Here is a 22,076-nt window from a genome sequence, read left to right as displayed (position 1 = left end):
GACAGGGGGAGATTTTCAGAGCAAACGGCAGAAGCATGGGAGGCAGGTGGCTGAGGTGGTGGACAGGAGACTTGCTGAATTCCAGGCCAGACTGCAGAGTGGGGAAGACATTTTTTTAAGATTTATTTTTATTTATTTGAAAGAGTCACAGAGGTAGAGACAGAGAGAGGTCTTCCATCCTCTGGTTCACTCCTCCAGTGGGTGCAACAGCTGGAGCTGGGCCGATCCAAAGCCAGGAACCAGGTGCTTCTTCTGGGTCTTCCACGTGGGTGCAGGGCCTGGAGGAGTTTGCTGAAGTCAGGGAGCAGAGGCAGCCTGTAGAGATGCAAAATGGGCAGGAAAGTTCTGGAGCCAGGGGCCGGCGCCCTGGCTCACTTGGTTAATCCTCTGCCTGCAGTGCCGGCATCCCCTATGGGCGCCGGATTCTGTCCCGGTTGCTCCTCTTCCAGGCCAGCTCTCTGCTGTGGCCCGGGAAGGCAGTGGAGGATGGCCCAAGTGCTTGGGCCCTGCACCCGCATGGGAGACCAGGAGAAGCACCTGGCTCCTGGCTTCGGATCAGTGCAGCACCAGCCATAGTGGCCATTTGGGGAGTGAACCAACAGAAGGAAGACCTTTCTCTCTCTCTCTCTCACTGTCTAACTCTGCCTGTTTAAAAAAAAAAAAAAAAAAAAAGTTCTGGAGCTAGAGGGACTGTGGCTTTGGCATGTCTGCCTGCACCCGCTGCCGACTTGGCTGGGTCTGTGGCTTTTGCTTGCGGAGGTCGGAGTGTCTCCCAGATTTCAAGGGTGCAGGAGGATCCTGGGACAGGCACCACTTGCAGGTCCCCTGCTCCAGGGTGAAGATGGGAGAGGGCTGTGACGCTCAGCTCATTGGCAGTGCGGTGGGGGTCTGGGTGTCAGTGTGTACTTCTGTGTTTCCAGCCGTGCACTCGGAGCGCCTGGGGAAACCCCCAGCCCCGCTGCTGTGAGCCTGGAGCTTGTGCGGAAGTGCTGGAAGCACTTGACAGAGCAACTCGAGCTTGCTTGGGTTGTGTTGTTTTAACTGGATGGGGAGCCCGGTCCCGAGACGCCCTCTCAGCTTTTGGGGGAGTCGCCTTGTCTCTGCTTGCTGCTCTGCTCTGTGGGCTGCACCTTCCTGCCCCGGGACAGCTTGCATGTTGCACCCCTCCTTGGGGACCCAGACGGGCATGCCCACCGCAGGTCCCTTCATCTGGCACCCTCAGGCTGCAGCCCAGGGTTTGGTTGCCTTGGCAAGTCCGTCTGCTAAGAAAAAGCAAAATGGAAAAGAGGAGTTTGCGGAAAATCAAGTTTGTGTGTAAACATGATCTCCCAGGTTGGCATCGAGGACTCTGATTCTGCTGGAGTTCAGTGTGGCAGACCGTGGTCTCAGCCAGCAGCCCCCGTGAGACAGGACCCTCCAGAATCCCCGGCACGGGGCACTCTGGTGACACGGTGGGCTGCTTTCCTCCTCTGGTAGCGCAGGTGCAGAGTGTGGTGTGTGCAGGTCACTTGCAGTCTGACCCAGTTCTGCCCCCTGTGCTCAGGCAAACCTGGCTGGAGGCAGACAGCACCCTGGATCCTGCTCTGAGACAGGGCTCGATCCATTAGCTCTGAAAGAACGAGGCAGCGCCCCTCACACAGATGGGTCCTCGGAAGTGGTGGCTTCGGGTGATCGGGATTACTTTGAAACCCGAGGGGTAGGGTGGACCCAGTGCTGCTGAGTGCCAGCTGACATCGGCTCCCAAACAAGCGAGAGCCAGATCGGGGCCCCTCCCGCTGCTCTGTTGTCTGAGGGCTTTGTTATTTCCCCTTAAGTAAAGAAGGAAATGCCTTATAGAGAGAGGCCTAGGACTTGCAGCCACAGTCCAGATGTGCGTCTCTGCGTGCAGCTGGCAGTAAGCTTGCGCATGCCTAAGCCGATTGGTATGTTTGCTCTGGGGTCGGTGCACCTGTGTGTACTGGGAGGAATTTCCGCACCATACCTGTCCCGTGTCTGCAGGCAGGCTCTGGACACGTTCCGTAAACTGTGGTGAGAACAGCTGCTCTCAGCCCACAGACGGGCGATCGGGTTTCAGCGTCACATCAGAGCAGGCCAAGTCCAGCCCCGGGGCCGCGGCCATTGCACGCGCACTCCCAGCCAGCAGTACTTGGGTTTTCGACCCAGGCTTCTGGGTGGCTCAGAGCCCCCCAAGGTTGCCTTCTCTCCGCTGAGGTCGGCACTTGGGGCTGTTAGTCGTGTCATGGTCCTTGCGTCTCCACGAGCAGAGGCCATGGTTGTGCTTCCCTGCCCATCTCCTGGACTCAGGTCCACTTAGCCTCTCAACATGGCCAGTTCAGAGACAGCAGACGCAGGAGGGCCAGGCCGCCCTGTGAGGGGGGAGGCTGGGTTTGTGGGGCCTGGCGAGCGGTTAGGGATTCTCCTCTCTCCCTGGGGTTGCGTTGAGCTGTTCCCACCACTGAGTCCCACTGCCTTGTGAGCTTGGAAGGACACTGAGGGCGCTCAGACTGCTGCCGGAGCTAGCGCCGCCGGCTCTGGCCGGGCAGGAGTGGAAGGGAACGGACTGGTGCGATCTGCAGACCAGAAGCTCCACTGCTGGTGGAGCAGCACTAGCCTCCAGGCTTCCAGTTCCCTTTTCTTGTCATAAAACCCAGCAAACAGGGGCGTTGCCGTTTGAACTTGTGCCCATAGAACCTCGTCCTTGTCCTGTCCAGCCACCAGCTAGGGTCAAGAGCATCCCTCGTGACTGCTTGGCCTGCTGCTTCTGTTCACTGAGCTCAGCAGCGGGGCAGGCCGTACACCTGCTGGAGGACATAGGGTCGGGAAAGGAGACTTGTGGCGCCTCCCAGCCCTGGCCCTCCAAGAGCCCAGGCTCCTGACTTAGCAGCACAAAGTGCAGGGCCTGCATGTTTCAGCAGCGTTTCCAGTCTGAGCCCTAGGGTGTCTGTCAACGCCCACCTCACACGTACATCTGTCTCTCAGCTCCCTGGCCACTCCCTCATTGCCAGGCCAGGTCATGGGCGTTCCCATGTGTGTGTTGACCCCCATCTTGAAAGAGCCCAGTGGACTGCCAGTTTCCCCCCTGGGGCCTTCACTGTAGCCACTAGTGCTCCTTCTAGGAGGTCTTGGGATTCTCTGCTCCCTAGAATCCCTAGAATTCTCTGCTCCTCCGCACTGCCTCCCACTCCCCGTGCTCTGTCCCAGAGGACGAGCCTTCCAGGGAGGGCTGGCCTAGCCCTCCAGGGAGGGGTGGACGACAGCGGATCCAGAATCCCCAAAGATTGGGCGGACTGGTGAAGGCTCAAACACGAGGCTGTGGAGAACACGGAGTGCAGAATGATGGTCTCGCATCCACTGTGCCAAATTCTTAAGTACAGGAAGAAAGATGATTCCATGGCAACACATGAGAAAAAAGCTGAGTGTGCTGATAGAAGTGAGCTCATCTGGCCATGGGTGGAGGAACCAGTGAGCCGAGAGATGTGTCCACCGTGGAGTCAGGGCGTTGTCTTCGTCCTCATTACCCAGGCATTTGGCCTCGTGGTTGAGATGCCCACACGCCACAGCCGAGCACCTGGGTCCACGCCCTGCTCTGGCTCTCAGCTGCAGCTTCCTGCTAACGCAGCCCCTGGGGTCAGGTGTCGGCGCGGGAGGTGGTCTGCAGCGGTGTCAGCCCACGCATACGGGAGGCCTGGAGTGAGTTTCCAGGTCCTGGCTTCAGCCTTGGCCCAACTGCAGCTTTGCAGGCCTTTGAGAAGTGAACAAGTAGACGATGAGAGGAGTGCTCACATCCTCCACCCGCACCCTACCCTGTCTCTTCCTCCCTCTCCTTTCCTCTCCCTCCCTCCCTCCACCCCCCCCCCCCCCACACACAAATTTTTAAGTTACAAATAAGAAGGACATTGACCACGGGGCATGTATTAAGGTGGGGGAGGATAACCAAGGTATCCCCAGGGGACTTAATGACATTCTTACGGAGAGGAATGCTCCCCCTCCCCAAATATGGCAACCAAAAATGTCTCCCGTGACAAATGTTCCCTGGGGTACAAATTAAGAAGCTCTGCCTTAAAGGTTTTCTCAAATTAGAAACCGTGAGCTTGGGGGGGGGGGGGCACTGTGGCGTAGCAGGTAAGGGCACCAGTTTGAATCCTGGCTGCTCCACTTCCTATCCAGCTCTCAGCTGTGGCTTGGGAAAGCAGTAGAAGATGGCCCAAGTCCTTGGACCCCTGCACCTGCATGGGGGACCCAGAAGAAGCTCCTGGCTTCAGATCGGCACAACTCCAGCCATTGCAGCCATCTGGGGAGAGAACCAGAGGATGGAAGACCTCTGTGTCTCTCTCTGCTTCTCTAACTCTGCCTTTCAAATAAATCTTTAAACAAACAAACAAACAGTGAGCTGGGGCTGATGTTATGGCGAAGCATCCTATATGGGCACTAGTTCATGTCCCAGCTGTTCCACTTTCGATCCAGCTCCCTGCTAACGGCCTGGGAAAAGCAGTGAAAGATAGTTCAAGTGCTTGGACCCCTGCACCCATGTGGGAGACCCAGATGGAGTTCTAGGCTCCTGGGTTCTGCCTGGCCCATTGTGGCCATCTGGGGAGTGAGCCAGCAGATGGGAGATCTTTGTCTCTCCCTCTCTTTGTAACTCTGACTTTCAAATAAATAAGTAAATCTTTAAAAAAAAAAAATTACATGAGGATGGGAAGGCCAGAAAAGAGAAAATCTTAGTGCTTATGTAAGTCATCTTTAGATATGTAAAAGGACTACATGGGAGGGAGTAGGCATCTAGCCTAGCATTTAGTCCCACATCAGAGTACCTGGGTTTGGTTCCCCGCTCCAGCTCCGAGTCCAGTTCTCTACCAGAGCACACCCTGAGAAGCAAGATTCCTGCCACACACGTGGGAGACCTGAGTTGCAGTCCCAGTTCTGATTCTAATCCCGGCCATTGCAGTCACTTGGAGATTGAGCCAGAGAATGGAAGCTCTCTGTCTCTCTCTCTCTTCTCCCTCCTTCTCAAATAAACGAAATGTAGGAGGTATGGTATGTGTGTGGCACAGCCAGTTAAGCCTCCACTTGGGAGCTAGCATGCTGCATAGAGCACTTAGTTCAAGTTCAGACTACAACGCTTCTGGTGCAACTTCCCGTGAATGTATACCCTGGGGGCAGCAGGTGATAGTGTAAGCACTTGGGTCCCTGCCATCCATGTGGGAGACCCAAATTGAGTTCCTGGCTCCTGGCTCTGGCCTAGCACAGCCCTGGCTGTTGGTGGGCATTTGAGGAGTGAACCAGTGGATGGAAGATCTATTTCTGTCTGTGTCTCTCTGCCTTTCAAATGAAAATGTAAAAAATAAAAGATAATCCTTAAAAATGTAAGGGCTATGAGAGGAAAGGGCATTGAGCTCTGTTCTGTATAGTTCCAGGAAAAAAGGCAGAGGTTTTCGTGTAAGTCAGAGAACTGTTTGAATTGATCAAAATGGAAATGTTGTTGGGAATGACAGTGTGTTCCTGTGGCTGTGTGTGAGCACCTAGGGTGCTCAGAGTCTGCCTCTATAGGCCCCAAAGCAGCCAGGAAGACCTCGGAGTCGGAGCTGGGAGCTCGGATCCAGGTCTCTGTACAAATAGGGAAACAGTCATTGGTGCCAGATACTTCTTGCTTTCACCTGGCTTTATCTAATGAGGCCGACTACCGAAGAAGACCCCCATTCCCAGCACCTGTGGGGTGCCTCTCATAACCCCCTCTCTATCCTGGGTCCTTGGACGCCCTCTACCGTGTCAGAGTCGTGGAGCCTCTGGCCAGGGGTACACATCTACCAGGGCCCTGGGCCCGAGCCAGGCCTGCAAAGGTCGCTCCGCCTGCTAGTGCCCACAAGGCACATGCTAGTGAGGTCCGGAGCCAGAGTTCCTGGCTGGCACTGCTGAGCCCTGCTCCCCGCAGGTCTGTCCTGGCCTTGGCTCTCTGGCGGAGGGCTACAGCCTGTGACACGAGACCTGCTGGCGGCCTTCCCCAGAAAGCAAGGAAGGAGAGCCAGCCAGCCTCAGAGTCCATCGCAGCCCAGTGTTGGCCCAGATGGGGCTGGGCCAGCGTCGGCACAGCCCCGAGTCCTGCGGCAGGCTTCCGCCCTCGGTCTCTGTGCACGCCTCGGCTCCAGACGCTCCGGGGAGCCTGTGGAGCTAAGTGCTTTTCCTCTCACTCTGGGGCAGCCATTTTGAGTGTCTCTCCCCTTTTGTTCCTCCCCCCCCCCCCCCCGCCCCCCCGAAGTCCTGTGGTTGAGGAGTTAGCGACACAAATCGTTTGTGTGTGACCAGCATGGTTCCGGAAGAGCGACTTTCAGGGAGAGAGCACGGACTCCAAGGAGGGAGATTGCTGGGATGCCGACAGACAGGCAGCCCATCCGAGGGTCCTGCCAAGGCTTCTGGCTCCTGCAGCCCAAAGGTGTCCCCTGGGGACCCAGGCTTTTGGGGTTACGAGACCTGGGCTGGCCAGTTGCACACGCTCTGGATTTCCCATGGCAGGACTTCCAGATCCAGCCCCAAAGTGGTCCTGTCGCTTTCAGATCGGCCGGTCATGCTCTCTGCAGTTGCCTTTGCCTTCAGGAAATACATGCCTTTTCTGTCAAAGTCTTGGGAGCTCCCAGAGCTGCGCGTGGGGCTGCCTGCGTGTGCTAAAGGAGTCGGTTCTTGGGGTACTCCATCCAGCAAGAGTGACTCCCCTGGGGCTGAGCCCCCGGCCATCCCCAGGCCCGTCTGTCATTTCGCCTACTCCCCACATTCCTGGCGCGTTCTAACTCCCACCGCCTCGTGGCTTCCCCGCAGTCTGCCTGAGATCGCCCCTGTGCCAGCCTGCTGTCGGGCACCCTCGCAGAGCAGCTGTTCGGCCCCAGCCGTCTGACTTTCGGAGGAGGCCTGCCAAAAGCCCGTGCTCACATCTCCGTGACGCCGGCTGATCGGAGACCGCGGCCAGCCCATCCTCTGCCCCCCAGCCCCGGGGAACTGCAGGGTTCTGGGCTCCTCTGTAGCTGCCCTCAGCCATGCAGGGCCCGAGCGTGGCTTGCTGCCGATGGCCCGCCTCTGTGTTGAAATAGTGTTAGCATGCAGGCCGGATTAATGCTGCTGGACTCATGAAACACAGGCGGGTTAAAGTGCTTCCGTGTGTACGCTGTTAGCTCTGGTGGGCGATTCCTCCCATGCCTTTATGTGGTTTCAGACAACATTTTAGCACATTCTTAAAATACCCACAAAAGCCTTTATGTAAAAACTCATAAATGCAAGCCATATAAAAGTTATTTTTTTCCTTGTTTCATGTCGTCATGATCAAAGGATAGTAGGTAAGAATAGATTTTCGAAAACCTGTTGAGGTCCCTCTTTAATTAATGCTTTACGTGCACAGCAAAACCGTAAACGCGTGATGGGAGGGGTAACGCTGCTCGTTCTGCAGCCGTGCCCCTCCCAGAGGCTGCTGTTCCTGGGGGGGTGGGGGGGGTTGTCCAGAGGGGCCCTTTGTCTCGGAACACCAGGGCAAGACTCGGGGCAGCCCAAGTCCTTGGCGATCCCTTCTGGTGCCTGGAATGCAGGTCCCTTCTTGGGTTGCTGTGGTGTGTGGCTCCCGGCAGGGCCATCTCGGCTTGTTCCGCCTCACCGGGCAGGGAGTGTCCGCTGGAACCATTGGCTTCCAGGCGAGAGCCCAGCAGCCCAGCCTCTAAGTCGGCCACCGCCATCTCTACTGACAGTCAGACGGGTGTGGGTTGGTGTGCTGCGCACTGCGAACTGCAGGACCTGGCTGTGGAAACAGTGGGAACGTGGCTCCAAGGTTCCATAAAAACTGCATCTGGGCAGAGGCTGGGAGGAGTTTGGAAACATCCCATCCGTGGGCTGGGCTGATCGATGGTGGTGTGGGCTGACTTTAAGTTTTCCTTTCTCACAGTGTCCTCACCGTCCAGCTTTTGGTTTGAGGGAAGAGCAAGCAGCCCACAAGGAGGTCACAGGGAGCCTGTGTTCTCCAGCACTCTGAAACTTCAGACCCGGTCCACGTGGCCCACAGGGAAGCGAGGGTGCCCGGGTGCAGTGGGCACGGCCGTTCTGCCTCTGCCACATTTCTGTCGTCCTGAGGCGGCAGAGCCCTGGGCCACCAGTGTTTGCAGCCGGGCACTGGCTGTCAGGGCACCCAGGGCTTCTCCCGGTTCCCTCGAGGGCAGCCTGACCCTGCGGCTCCCCGGGCTGCGAGGGGGTAGAGTGCGGAAGAGGCCCCGGGCTTCAAGCCTTTGTTCCAGGGTGACCACAGGACAGCAGGAATTTCCAGCCTATCCTTGTCACCAGCATTTAAAAAAAAAAAAAAAAAAAGCCATGGTTTTAAAATGTTCCCACGTTTGATGTGGGGCTGCTCTCCCTACCAGCAGCCTGGGGAGGAAACTGTGTGTTGGAAGCGGGCTGCCTCTCTGCAAGGAGGCGTTGGCAGGCCTGCTGCGGGCTGTGGCGCCGCCGCGTGCCTTACCTCGTGAGCCCAGGGAGCCCCCCGGTGCCCCGGGAAGAAGCTGGCGGGGCGCTGGTCTAGAAGTGACTGAGCCTCTCCACACCCCAGGAGCGCTGCAGAGCGGCCCGGAGTATGTCAGGTGCTGCCTTTTCAAAAGTTTGAATTTGGGTAGTGTTAGACTTCAGGTAAAAATGACAGAAACAGTACCGTGAACCGTCCGTCTCCACGGGGGCCTGGCCCCAGCACACACACATCACGGCCAAGATCTGCAGAGGCTCAAGTCCCCTCACATAAAGAATACCGTGTCTGCACATAACCTGCACGCATCCTCCAGGGTGCTTTAACACCGTCTGCAGGTTACGTACGTACCTGACGCTGTAAGAGCTGTGTGCGTCGTCGCTGTGCTGCGCTGTTTATGAAACGGTGGGAAGGAGGAAAACGTCTGCGTGTTGAGTGCATCTGCAGCTCTTCTGTTCTGGACGCTTCTGGTCGCAGCTGGCCGAGTCCAAGGACAGGAAGCAGCGCCTGTGACACCGCGGGCCCAAGGACAGGAAGCAGCGCCTGTGACACCGCGGGCCCAGTCTGCAAAGATTCCCCCTTCCCCCCACCTCCTGCCCACACTTGCTGCATGTTAGCATCGCCAGTGCTGGGAGTGTCTCATCCTAATGGCTTTAAAACACAGTTCACAGACACCTGTTAAGTTTTAGTCCTCAATTTAAGTAGTGAACACAGAGATCATTTGCCAGGCATCTACCTTATTATTTATTAGTTTATTTCTATTTCTCAATTGCTCTGTAAAGGCGGTTTTGTCCCTGAGACCCAAGTGTACCCAGCTCGTCTCTGGCAGCCATCACTAAACCACTGTTGGGTAGATAAGGACTTGCACAGAGCTGTAACCAGGTGCTGGAGCTGGTCCCACGTGTGCCTTACTCCGGAGCCCATGACCCCGCCGTGGGCCTGGGGGCGTACCTCCCCGCTGTAACCAGGTGCTGGAGCTGGTCCCACGTGTGCCTTACTCCGGAGCCCATGACCCCGCCACGGGCCTGGGGGCGTACCTCCCCGCTGTAACCAGGTGCTGGAGCTGGTCCCACGTGTGCCTTACTCCGGAGCCCATGACCCCGCCACGGGCCTGGGGGCGTACCTCCCCGCTGTAACCAGGTGCTGGAGCTGGTCCCACGTGTGCCTTACTCCGGAGCCCATGACCCCGCCGCGGGCCTGGGGGCGTACCTCCCCGCTGTAACCAGGTGCTGGAGCTGGTCCCACGTGTGCCTTACTCCGGAGCCCATGACCCCGCCGCGGGCCTGGGGGCGTACCTCCCCGCTGTAACCAGGTGCTGGAGCTGGTCCCACGTGTGCCTTACTCCGGAGCCCATGACCCCGCCGCGGGCCTGGGGGCGTACCTCCCCGCTGTAACCAGGTGCTGGAGCTGGTCCCACGTGTGCCTTACTCCGGAGCCCATGACCCCGCCGCGGGCCTGGGGGCGTACCTCCCCGCTGTCTGGGTCTGAAGTCCTGTTCACACGGCGCTCCCTCGTGGCAGCCTCGAGAGCAGAGGTGGGGAGTGTCCATCCCACGAGCCACGTAAAGCCCGCGGGCAGGACTCAAATTCAGCAGATCTGTAGCAGGCTAATTTTTAAGTGGGTAATTCTGTATAGCCTGCGACTGAAGTTACAGATACCCAGTGGCCCTTGGTAGAAAAGAGGCTCCCACCCTGCTCTGGATGTCAGTGTACCCGGGCTGAGTGGGTCGGAGGCGCCGGGGACGTTGGGTGAGGACTGTGCTGGCCATGAGGACGAGCACCCAGCTTGGGGGTCTCCCCTCACAGCAGCCTCAGTCCTGTGAAACAGGCGGCTTTGGGCTCTTGGATTTGGGGTCCCACCTGATTGGCCTTTTCTTTCCGTCCCATTTGTTCGTGATTGGGAGTTTTTCCATATCGACTGAGATCGGAGGAGGAAGCTCCAAGCCGGGCTCAGCCCTCCCCTGAGTCTCTCCCAGGCTCTGGAGGAGTTTGCTGCTCCCTTCTGTCCTGCAGAGAGCCGTCCAGAAGGAGGGAACTGGGCAGCAGCAGCTGCTCCAGGAGCCGTGCCGCACACTGCGCTGCGTCCCGTGTCTGGGAGGAATCTGAGTCCCTGAGAAGGCAGAGGGTGTCAGAGACCACAGAGCCACAGCCCCGAGCCCACACTCTCCCCGCGTCCCTCCCCCACCCGGGGCACCCGGACACAGCCAGGATCCACCCCGGGGCCTGTGCGGGGCCGTTCATCCCACACTGCCAGGCGAATCGCAGCTGAGGGGCAGCCGGGACCTGGCCTGGCCGTCTGTCTCCTGGCTCACGGGCCTGTTTCCTACAGGTATTTTGAAGGTGGTGTCTCATCTGTCTACCTCTGGGATCTGGATCATGGCTTTGCGGGAGTGATCCTCATAAAGAAGGCTGGAGATGGATCAAAGAAGATCAAAGGCTGCTGGGATTCCATCCACGTGGTGGAAGTGCAGGTACAGCCCCCGCAGCAGCCGGCAGCCAGGCCTCTGGGTGCAGCTTTGAGCTGGGGACACTGATAGAAACCCCTGCTAATTCCTAGAAATACCCCAAAGCCGTGTGGATGCAGATCAATGAGGACTGAGTAGTTGTGGATCATAGGGTCCCAGCGAAATCCGCGTACACGGTTACAGATGCAGCCCCTTTCAAAAACAGCTTGGGGTGGGCATGCGGCACGGCAGTCAGGATGCCACTTAGGGTCCTGCACCCATATTGGGGTGCCTGGGTTCCATCCCGTCTGCTTCCAATTCCAGCTTCTTGCTAACGCACACCCTGGCAGGCTGGAGTACCTGGGTCCCTGCCACCCACGTGAGAGACCCAGATTCAGTTCTCAGCTTCTGGCTTTGGCTGGGCCCAGCCCTGGCTGTTGAAAGTGTTTGGGGAATAAATCTCTCTCACGCCATCTTTCGGCTTTTCAAATAAAATAATTAAAAACATTTGGAGGAGTCTCTCTCTCTCTCTCTCTCTCTCTCTCTCTCTCTCTCTCTCTCTCTTTCTCTTTCTCGAAAGCTACAGATCTCCGTGCTGCTGTTTTTCTCTCCAGATTATCTGTAACAGCCTGGGCTGGGCCTGGCCAAAGCCAGGAACGGGGACTCAGTCCAGGTCTCCCACTTGGGGGTCCCTTGCTACCTCCCAGGGCAGATGCGAGGAGGGAGCTGGATCCAGTATGGAGCATGGGCATGCCAGATGCCCACCCCAGTGGCCGGGACTGAGGAGGGGGCACTTGAGCGTTCCTCGGGCTCTGATCTCTGTCCTCCCCTACAGGAGAAGTCCAGTGGACGCACCGCCCACTACAAGCTGACTTCCACGGTGATGCTGTGGCTGCAGACCAACAAATCCGGCTCGGGTACCATGAACCTCGGAGGCAGCCTTACCAGACAGGTAGTGTCTCCCTTCACTCAGCCCAGCGCGCTCCCCAGCTCTGCCCCGGAGCGGCCGTGGCTGCCTCGCACCACTCGTGGGCTGTACTCCCTCAGCCCCCGCTCTGGCCTTGAGCAGCCCTGTGGTCCGGTCAGCCCTCGGCTTTGTCGGGAGCTCGTTAGAAACACAGAGCTCTCAGCCCTGACCGGTCAACTCCTGACTTCCGCTCTCGATGCTATTTGAAGCGTCAGGACAGATAAGCTACCTTTGGCAAGCCCCACCCACCCTGAGAGAAGGCATTCACCTGTGCCCAGTGCAGGGCAGCGGGACGCCTGGGGTGGGGCAGAGGGAAGCCCAGAGCCAGCCCACCCCAGCCTGGGAGGGAGCCGCCTTTGCCCGCCAGCGAGGACGCCGTGTTGGTGGAAGTGCGGCGGCCTTGGGTGTCCAGGGGAGCTCTCTGCTCCCGTCCCTGTTCCCGTTCTTGCCCAGCCTGCTCTCCAGGACAAGGGTTCCTTTTAACATCGAAACTCTTTTCAGTAAGATAACTGTACTCTGAGTTGCTGTTGATGGAAAAAATAACAGAGCAGAAAGGATCGATTCGGTAACCCTCTGAAGTGGATTTGTAGTCACGCAGGACAGCGCCTGGGCGCGGCATACCTGAGGTGCAAGGGCCGTCTCACTGGGCTGGAGACTGCCCGGGTTCCTGGGGTCCCCGTCTGGCCTCTGGCACCAGGGCTCACAGGGCAGGGCCTGTCCTCTTGTGTGGGATGGCTCTTGCCTTCTGGGGACCAGTGACGCGGAGGGTGGACAGCCAACCCTGCCACAGGCTCCTCCCCCACTCCGGCCACCTGGCGATCGGGTGGAAAATCCTGGCTCCGTATCCGGAGACTGCTTCCTGCATCACTTACGGCTCTGCACTGTTTATAGTTCCACCCGGTCTGCAGTGACCTGGACAAATACTTAATCCTCGGCCTTCCTAATAGTTTAAATGAGAGCTGTCAGCCCACGGCCAGGGCCTGGTTCCGGCTTGGCGGGCAGGGTGGCTCCTGCCAGACCAGACTCGGGCCTGACGAGCAGCTGTCCTCAGCACACCTCGTGGGCCGCCGGCTGTGCTCTGGCCGCTGCTCTGGGAGGAGCTTTAGCGAGAAGACCCTGACTCCTGTCATCATGCTGAAGGCCGTCTCTTAACCCACCTGCGGTGTGTGGCAGCTGGGCCCATCTCCAGTGTCGGTCACTAACTGGGGGCGCAGTGAGGTCAGTGAGTCTAAGTAGATAGCACAGATTCTGAGCAGCAGGCGACGCAAGGGCCGCGCGGGCTTTAGCCGTGCGTCCCGGGGTCAGCCTTGGTCAGGTGCCTCTGGTTGCCTTGGCAGGTGGGGGCTGGAGGAGCGGCGAAGAGGTTTCCAGTGGATGGAGGAAGCCCGGGAGTGTGTGCAGACCCTGTGTGGGGCCGGCTCCCCGGGGAGTGTGTGCAGACCCTGCATGGGGCCGGCTCCCCAGGGAGCGTGCACAGACCCTGCATGGGGCTGGCTCCCCGGGGAGCGTGCACAGACCCTGCATGGGGCTGGCTCCCCGGAAGCGTGCGCAGACCCTGTGTGGGGCTGGCTCCCTGGGGAGGGTGTGCAGACCCTGCGTGGGGCCGGCTCCCCGGGGAGCATGTGCAGACCCTGTGTGGGGCCGGCTCCCTGGGGAGGGTGCGCAGACCCTGTGTGGAGCCAGCTCCCCAGGGAGTGTGCGCAGACCCTGCGTGGGGCCGGCTCCCCGGGGAGTGTGCGCAGACCCTGCGTGGGGCCGGCTCCCCGGGGAGTGTGCGCAGACCCTGCGTGGGGCCGGCTCCCCGGGGAGTGTGCGCAGACCCTGCGTGGGGCCGGCTCCCCGGGGAGTGTGCGCAGACCCTGCGTGGGGCCGGCTCCCCGGGGAGTGTGCGCAGACCCTGCGTGGGGCCGGCTCCCCGGGGAGTGTGCGCAGACCCTGCGTGGGGCCGGCTCCCCGGGGAGTGTGCGCAGACCCTGCGTGGGGCCGGCTCCCCGGGGAGTGTGCGCAGACCCTGCGTGGGGCCGGCTCCCCGGGGAGTGTGCGCAGACCCTGTGTGGAGCCAGCTCCCCGGGGAGTGTGCGCAGACCCTGCGTGGGGCCGGCTCCCCGGGGAGTGTGCGCAGACCCTGCGTGGGGCCGGCTCCCCGGGGAGCGTGTGCAGACCCTGCATGGGGCCGGCTCCCCAGGTGGGGTGCACAGAGCCTGTGTGGGGCCAGCTCTCAGCAAGCACAAGTGCAGGGGAGCCAGCGTTCCCATTGAATAGGGAGGACGCAGGTTCAGGCCGGTAAGGGCCTCTCCCATGCTGACTCAAGCAATAAGAGGCAGAGCCTGGATTTGACCCTAGATTTGTTGACCTCCCCTCACCCCACCCCCCAAAAAACCACTGCTTTCTGCCACACCACACTTTTGATCTTTTTTTTTTTTTTTTTTTTTTTTTTTTTTTTTTTTGGCCATACTAGTTTTTTTTTGTTGTTTGGTTGGTTTTTTGGGTTTGTTTTTTTTTTTTTTTTTTTTTTTTTGGATATTTATTTATTTATTTGAAAGGCAAAGTTACAGAGAAAGAGGTCTTCCATCCACTGGTTCACTCCCCAGATAGCTGCAACGGCTGGAGCTACACTGATCCGAAGCCAAGAGCTTCTTCCGGGTCTCCCACGCAGGTGCAGGGGCCCAAGGACTTGGGCCATCTTCTACTGCTTTCCCAGGCCATAGCAGAGAGCTGGATTGTAAGTGAAGCAGCCGGGACTCGAACCAGCGCCCATATGGGATGCCGGCCCTGTAGGCAGCTTTACCCGGTACGCCACAGCGCCGTCCCCCACTTTTGGTCTTGATCTGCCCCCGGTGGCTGATGTTCAGCAGATGCTAAATAAACATTCAAAGGGAAATACTTTGAATATTAAGCTCAACAGAGGCAGAAGCTGCTGACCCAGTTGCCCAAGCACTTGTGCCAAGCAGCTGCTGTGGTCCGTGGCATCGGGCAGGCCTGTGCGGGGCCCACTGTGGACCCCAGGGCGAGGTCGCCCCGGAGAGGTGCTGAGCAGCACCGCCCTCGGCTCCCTCCTGCGGCTGCCTTTGACGGCAGGAAGCAAGTTGTCCCGCTTGAGATGCGCTGGCTCTGGAGGTGGGGAGGAGGGGTGCAGGACCAGGTGTGCCTTTGTCAGAAGGTGGCTCTGCCAGCCGGCACGGGGCAGGGGCCGCAGGCAGAGGCTGCTGGTGTTGGTGTCGTCCACGAGCGAAGTGACCAAGGGCCTGGGCTGGGCAGCCCTGGGCGGCCAGAGGGGAAGGAGCCAGTGAGATCCCTGGGAGACAAGGATTGGTTGGAGCCAGGAGATAACAACACAGAAAGGGGCCGAGGCAGGAGTACAGAGGGCAGTGCCGGGTGGGAGATGTTTCGGTGTAGTGGGGTCAGGGTGCGAGAGAGGGGGGCAATCAGGAGCCTCCTGCCTGGAGCTCCCCGACGGTGCAGTCCTGCAGGGATGCCCGGCCTCCTCCTGGCCCCCCCAGCTCACACACACTGCCCACAGTGCCAGGAGGGAAAGCCATTGTGTTTTGGGAGCCACCTCTCCAGGCCCATGCTGCTGGGCACTGACCGGGGTCTCTTCTGCCTGGGGCCTTCGCAGCAGAAGGACCGTTAGCGATACACACTGGCCACTCGCAGGATCCCCTGCCTCGGCGTTCCAGGCTGGGCCCTTGTGTCCTCGGCGTGAGCAGAGAGACAGACAGAGATCTCCCATCCGCTGGTTCACTCCCCAAATGCCTGTGACACCAGGCCTGGGTCAGGAATCAGTCTGGGTCTCCCACGCAGGTGGCAGGGACCCAAGTGCTTCAGCCACCACCACGGCCTTCCAGGGTGCACAGAACCAGCAAGCTGGAATCAGGATGGAGCCGTGGCTCAAACCCACGTACCCCTCCCTCTGTCTCTCCTCTCTCTCTGACTCTGCTTTTCAAATAAATCAATCCATCTTTACCAAAAAACAGAACCTGCCAGGCACTCTGATTTGAGTCACCGGCATCTTACCAGCTGCCCCAACGCCGCCGCCCTGCTGGGGTTGGGGCTGGAGGGCTGACTGAGCACCGTCAGGATGGCGAGTGCCCCTGCTGCTCACGGCACACCCAGGCCTGGGGACGGCGCAGCCGGCTCAGCCTGGGCGCACCGGGCCCTCGCCCACCCGCTTCGCTCTGGCCTTTCCTTCGCCCCCACGCCTACTCCTGCCCCAGGTGTCTCGCTGGAGAATGAAGCAGAGTGCTGCGGCAAGTCCGTGCAGCTGGGGCTGCTGGGGACAGCAAGCAGCAGGCTCGGTGGGGGCTCAGGAATGGCCAGGGTCACACCATCCGGCCGTGGGCGGAAGGTGCCCCGTGGCAAACCGCCACGGAGGCCTCGGCAGGGAGGCTGTACGGCCCAACAGGCTGGAAAGGAATGGCGCCGAGAGGTTACTTCTGTGTGACAGCAGAGACGTGGAAAGAGGCAGGGCTGTGCCTCTGGAAAGAGACCCGAGGTTTCCCGCCCGGGGAGGGGCCCTCCAGATGTTCCCGGGCGGTTTCCCTTCTTGACGGTGGAATGCTTGGTCGAGTGGGGAGCGCGAGCCGTCTCTGGCAGCCGAGCTGTGGCTTCTGCTCAGAGTGGCACCCCGGCACGCCTGAGGACAGCAGAGGCGCCGGCTCGGGCATCGCGCAGGGAAGTCCGCTCGGAGCATTCGGGGGCGGCCCCACCCTTCCTTGTAGATGCCGGGACAAAGGGCAGCGCGGCTGCAGGTGGCCACCTGGCTTCCGGGGACAGTGAGGTTTTTGCCGGGTGACCTGGCATCGTCGAGAAGGAAAGCTGGCGTGGGGCCACACCCCGTGCTGCCCGGGTGTCCCTGCCCTGCATCCTGGCCTGCCATCGGCTGTCCTGGTGAGCAGTGCAGGTGAGGCCGAGCCGGGGAGAGGCCGAGCCGTTCAGATCCCGGCCCGGTCATGTGCTGGCTGCGTGAGCTTGCGGGCGGCCTCTCTGAAGCTGCCTGTTGGTACCGCAGCGTTGGTCACGGCTGTTTGGAAATATCCTGTGCAGTAGAGATGAAATGGACAGCGTGCATTTCAGCGCATGGTTTCTGCCTGGTACCTCACAGCTGTTACTGTGTTGCCACAGGTCTAGAACCCGTAAGCTTCAGGCTCAGTTTCCCCAGTTGGGCAGAGCTGGTCTTCCTGGAGAGTTGGCTGACCGCTGTTTTCCGGTGTGGCTGCATCTTTCGCAGCTGCGAGCTGCCGTGGGGCCGGCTTCCTCCAGGAGATGCCGCGAGGCGGCGGGAGGCACAGGCTGCCCTCTGGAGGTGACACGTGCCGTGTTGTCCCCATCTCAAGGCCCCAGGAGGAGGTGAGGGTCTGGCCTCCGCCCTCGGCTGGAGCCACCTTTCGGAACGTGTGCAGCCACAGCCCTGAGCGTGTTTCTCTTCTGGCAGCGGCTTTTGTAAGGACGGAATAACGTGTGCATTGCAGAAACAGCTCTGTTCTTGGTGGGTCAGCACTGTGAGCAAGCTGACCCTGGCCAGCTGTGCAGGGGGCTGGTGGGGGGCGAGGGGGCCGTGGAAAATGCCTGCGTGGGCAGGATCTTTGCTCCCCACGCCCCAGCCCCTGTGGGGCCTTGTTCCCAGGGCTCAGCACTCTCTGTCCTGAGCGTGGGGCCCCTGTGTGCTCCGGAGGCAGGCACCGCCCACAGGAGGGTGGCTGAGCCCACCTGCTCCCCACCCCCACCGCTTTGTCACTTTGCATCTGGGGGCTTCGCGTTTCTGCTCGAAGGAAGAGGGCTCTTGGTTCTGAAGCACAAAGGCAGGAGCCAAGGTGTGGTCAGGAGGCTGGTACGACTCAGCTCACCGTGATGCCCAGAGCCCTGCCACGAGGCCAGGCCACACTCGGGCTGCTGGTGCTCGCGGAAAACGGGGTGCCGAGGCCAGCGCCCGGCCTAGCTGTCCGGACCCAGTGGGACGTCCGCGTCCAGTGCGGGAGGGCCTGGGCTCGGGCCCCTGCCCAGCTCCCAACTCCAGCTTCCTGGATGCACAGCAGGGGTCGCTCAAATGCATGGGTTCCTGCCACCCCCATGACAGACCCAGATGGGGTTCCTGGCCATTGTGCACATCCAGGACGTGAACCGCCAGTGGGGCCGTGAGATGCTTTCCCTGTCTCTGGAATTCAAAAAAAGAAGTCTTGAGCGAGCTCCGAGCCCTGGCCCTCCCCTGGGGTACCCGGGAGTCTGTGCTCTGCGTGGAGGCCTGATTGGCTGGAAGGAAATCATCTGGATGAGACCCCACCCTCACCCCCAGCAGGGCGGTCTGGGCACCGGACCCATTCCCACGTGTGCGAGAGGACACAGCCCCGGCGTGGTGCTGTTCAGCAATGGCTGGATGAGCCCCCTTCATCACACGCCAGCCAGGTTCTCGGCAACAGGAGGCGGAAGTTCCGGCCAACGCTGCCCTTCTGCCGGGGTGGAGTTTGTTCTGGGCTGGAATGGAGGCACCCCAGGGTCGCCTGCCAGCGCGCCTGGGGCAGTCCCAGACTCCTGCTGGGGGGCAGAGAGCGCGCTGCAGCGTCTCTCGCCCTCTCCCACGGGACCAGCCCGTGGTGCTGCAGGCTTAGTGACTCTGGAAGGGCCTGGGAACGGGGGCCTTCGTTTCTCCAGAGAACAGCTCACTGCTGTACAACCAGTGCCTGTCACGTGTGATGGTCTGCCACCCATCGGTCACACCTCTGCCATCGGCAGCGTCCCTCTGGGCACAGCAGCCTGCATGGCGTGCCCAGCTCACCTGCGCCCACACCTGCACCAGCTCAAACACCCCCGTCGTTGGCCGTCTCCTGGGGTCACAATGTTCAGACCTTAGCCGTGGATGAACTCGAGCTCGTCCGTGGCTCTCACAGACCAATCCAGCCCTGCAGAGGGCGCTGTGGCTGCCTGCACGAGGCTAGAACCTCGCGGCTGTGGTCTCTGTCACGTGACGGGGCACGAGGAATAGTTGAGCACCTGTCCACTGAGGTTGCACAAAAGCTGCCAGCGCAGCCTGCTCGAAGTGATCTGAAACTCGCACGTCTTCCCACGGGAGCTGTTTGCACACTGGGGTTCTGCATTTTGCACTCAGTGAGGTTAACCTCTGAGCAAACTAAGTGTGTGGTGGGTGTCAGTGGCCTAAGGAATAGGGAGAGCAAAGGTGCTGGAATGGGCCGGGGCCGTGAGCCGGCCGGACCCTCACCTCGGGTGGGCTGGGGCCGTGAGCCGGGCGGACCCTCACCTCGGGCCTCGCTGCGGAAGCTCAAGTGGAGTCGGGCGGCTGACGTGGGAGCTGCTGTCATTGTCAGGGCCTGTCCCGAACCCACATTTCGAGTTCTTTTGTAACCCCCACCCACCTCATGCCCCACGGGAACGGTCGTGAGGCCACCAGGCCATGGGGCTGGCATCCTGGCCCCAGTTGAGTGGCTGTCTGTCCTCCAGCCCAGTGTCCCCATCACAGTAGGAGAGACGCGGGGGACACTGCTCAGTGAGTCCTTGCCGGCCCCGGGCCTGGTGTAAGATTCGCCGCCAGGTGGTTGTGCTGTCAACAGCGGTCGCCTGGGTCAGTTTCCAACTCACCTCTCCTCTCCCTCCTGCCAAGGCGGACTGGCCGCTGTCGCCCTCTAGTGTCCACGCGTCCCTGAGGCGCGCTGTCCTGGGCTCGTTGGCTGGCAGTTGAAGGCGACTGCTTGCGCGTTTGTGTCCGCAGCTCGGGTCTGCCTCTCCCTGCCTAAAAGTCGTTCTCCCCGATGGGAGGGCAGGGGACAGCGGCGGCCGGCGGCAGAGCCCTTGGCCTCTGAACACAGCCACGCCAGGCGTCCGCTGCGGCTCTTCCTCTCACGCCCGTTGCTCGATTACTGAGTGCAGCATCCGTGTCTGCAGGGCCCGGGAGGTGTTGCAGGAAAACCTGCCCTGCAGGGCTGGGGCACGCGGGGACAGCCGCCTCCCCGCCTGCCTCTTCCCCTCGAAGCTCCGATGACTGAGTCGTGACCGAGTCTGCCTGGCTTGGGAAGAGGCCGCCGGACACCCGGCTTGCCCTCCCTGCAGCCTCCAAAGCCACAGAGGGTTTGACCGCGGTCTGCCACTGCCGCCTGCGTGAGCGTGGCCAAGTCACTTTGAGCTCGGACTCTGGTGGACCAGGGCTGTGAGCCCCTAGCAAGGCCTCCAGCACCCACAGCCGCCGGCGCAGGGGACGACAGCCGCCCCCCCTGGGGAGCAGCACCAGAACCCAGGGCTTGGGGCCTTTGCGGACGGAGTTGTTTACAATCTGAATTCTGTGTCCCTCTGTGCCTCGGCTCCCCTGCTAGTCTCATGCGGGCTCTGCTGGAGGTGGGGGCTGCGCTGCCGTGCCCGGGAGCTCTGGCTCTGACCGGAGGAATGTTTCATTTTGTCTTCTGCAGATGGAGAAAGATGAGACTGTGAGTGACTGCTCCCCACACATAGCCAACATCGGGCGCCTGGTAGAGGTGAGTGGCCCCGCGGGCTCCGGGCTCCTGCGTTCACCGCAGCGTGGGCCGTCTCCAGGGAGGCTGGGAGCCGCTTTGCCGGTGGCACATAGCTTGTGTTTGCCTTGGCCTCCTGGCATCTCCCCAACGCCTGCAAGACGTGCTCCCGGGGTGACTGCTCAGCCCTTGGCTCCACGCAGCGCCGATCGAGGGGGTGGACCCCTGGAGCACTCGAGGGCTGGAGGGGCTCCCGCGCCAGTGCCGCAGCCTTCCTCCCTCTGTTGTCCTGGGAGGACAGGGTCTCACGAGACTGCACGCCGTATCAGCGGGAGGGCTGAGGGGTGGTGGTGTGGTCTGACCAGCTCCGAGTAACGCTGGGACCTGGCCGCCAGGCCTGAGGACGGGGACACACTCAGAGCACGGAGAGCAGGGGCGGCCTTGGCAGCCAGGGGCTTGGCACTGGCTGTGGCCCCAGTAGGGAGAGAGGCTGGGCCGGGCCAGGGCAGGCCCTGGCTCCTTGGTTGCCTCCATGGTGACTGACTCCCTTCGCAGGACATGGAAAATAAAATCCGAAGTACGCTGAATGAGATCTACTTTGGGAAAACGAAGGACATCGTCAACGGGCTAAGGTAACGTGCCCAGAACACACACTGCAGAACCACGAGGCTGCCCGCCCACAGCTCCGCCGTCTCGGGCTTCGGCCTCTTCATTGTAAGAGGGGGCTGGGGGCCGAGGTGCCCCGCAGGGGTTGGAAGAGAAGCCCCTGGGCGGCCTTCGCGCTCTGAACGCCCTCACAGCTGACTCCACGTGGGACGGAGCTCCTGCGCCCGCCCCTCGGGCTGCCTCCACCTCCGTCCCCAGCTGCGCAGCCCCCTTAGGCCCTGTGACACTGGAGGGCGAGAGACCACTGAGCTCTGCGGGCTGACAGAGCCGGAGCCGGGGTCCTCACCTGCCCTCCCACCCTGCTCGGGTCCTTGGGGTCCGTGGAGGACTGAGCAGGAAGCAGAGCCTGCGTGGGGGCGTGAGAGGTGGCTGTCAGTGGCCCTGCAGTCCAGAGGCTGGGGCCTCCTCCCAGCCCTGTTCCCCACCGGGCCCAGGAGGCAGGGAGCAGCAGGGGCGGTGAGATGCTGAGGTCTGTGACGTGGTCACCGTGTGTGGCCAAGGGCTCTGCTGGGCCATTGCTGGCCAGCTCCCCTTGTCCCTATCCAGTGGTCCCAGGCCAGCTGAGCCCCTGCGGAGCCGCCCCTGGTGGGTCTGGGACACAGGCTCCAGCCAGCTGCCCTGCTGGTTCCCCTCGGCCCTTCTCACTTTCTGCCCCGCCTGGGGCCAGAGCCCAGAGCCCCCAGCGTCGGGCCTCCGCCTCGCCCAGACCCTCTCCCACTCCGCCAGCCCTCTCCTCCGGCGGCAGCTGGTGCCTGCGCTCACCAGCAGCGGGGACGCCACGCAGTCACTGACTCGGGCTGGCAGCCTCCGGGTGCACCCAGCCCCCACGTTCTGCCTGCTTCTCACCTCTGAACGCTCTCTGTAGATCTATTGACGCTATCCCTGACAACCAAAAGTTTAAGCAGTTGCAGAGGGAGCTTTCCCAAGTGCTGACCCAGCGCCAGATCTACATCCAGCCTGATAATTGAGCCGATCCAGGTACCCTGCCTGCCAGGCCTGAAAACCTGCCCACTAAACAGCTCTCACCAACCGCCGAGCCCTGCGCGCCCAGTTAAACCTCCACTAACCCCC

General features: G+C 60.8%; 1 protein-coding gene across 2 annotated transcripts in view; it reads left to right on the top strand.

Annotated features, from left to right (window-relative positions):
* Positions 1-22,076, top strand: part of CAPZB (capping actin protein of muscle Z-line subunit beta) — a 122,108-nt gene that overhangs the window by 97,226 nt on the left and 2,806 nt on the right. The window contains exons 5-9 of one of the 2 annotated variants that reach the window (XM_062190538.1): positions 10,808-10,949; positions 11,758-11,874; positions 20,298-20,363; positions 20,895-20,971; positions 21,871-21,983. In XM_062190538.1, the coding sequence (XP_062046522.1) occupies positions 10,808-10,949; positions 11,758-11,874; positions 20,298-20,363; positions 20,895-20,971; positions 21,871-21,973 (505 nt within the window). In that variant the 3' untranslated portion in view covers positions 21,974-21,983. The remainder of the gene's footprint in view (positions 1-10,807; positions 10,950-11,757; positions 11,875-20,297; positions 20,364-20,894; positions 20,972-21,870; positions 21,984-22,076) is intronic. The other variant, XM_062190539.1, reaches the window with a different exon arrangement.

The sequence above is a fragment of the Lepus europaeus genome, chromosome 5 (assembly GCF_033115175.1).
Source record: "Lepus europaeus isolate LE1 chromosome 5, mLepTim1.pri, whole genome shotgun sequence".
Classification (NCBI taxonomy): Eukaryota; Metazoa; Chordata; class Mammalia; order Lagomorpha; family Leporidae; genus Lepus; species Lepus europaeus.
This window is presented reverse-complemented; position numbering and strand designations above follow the sequence as displayed.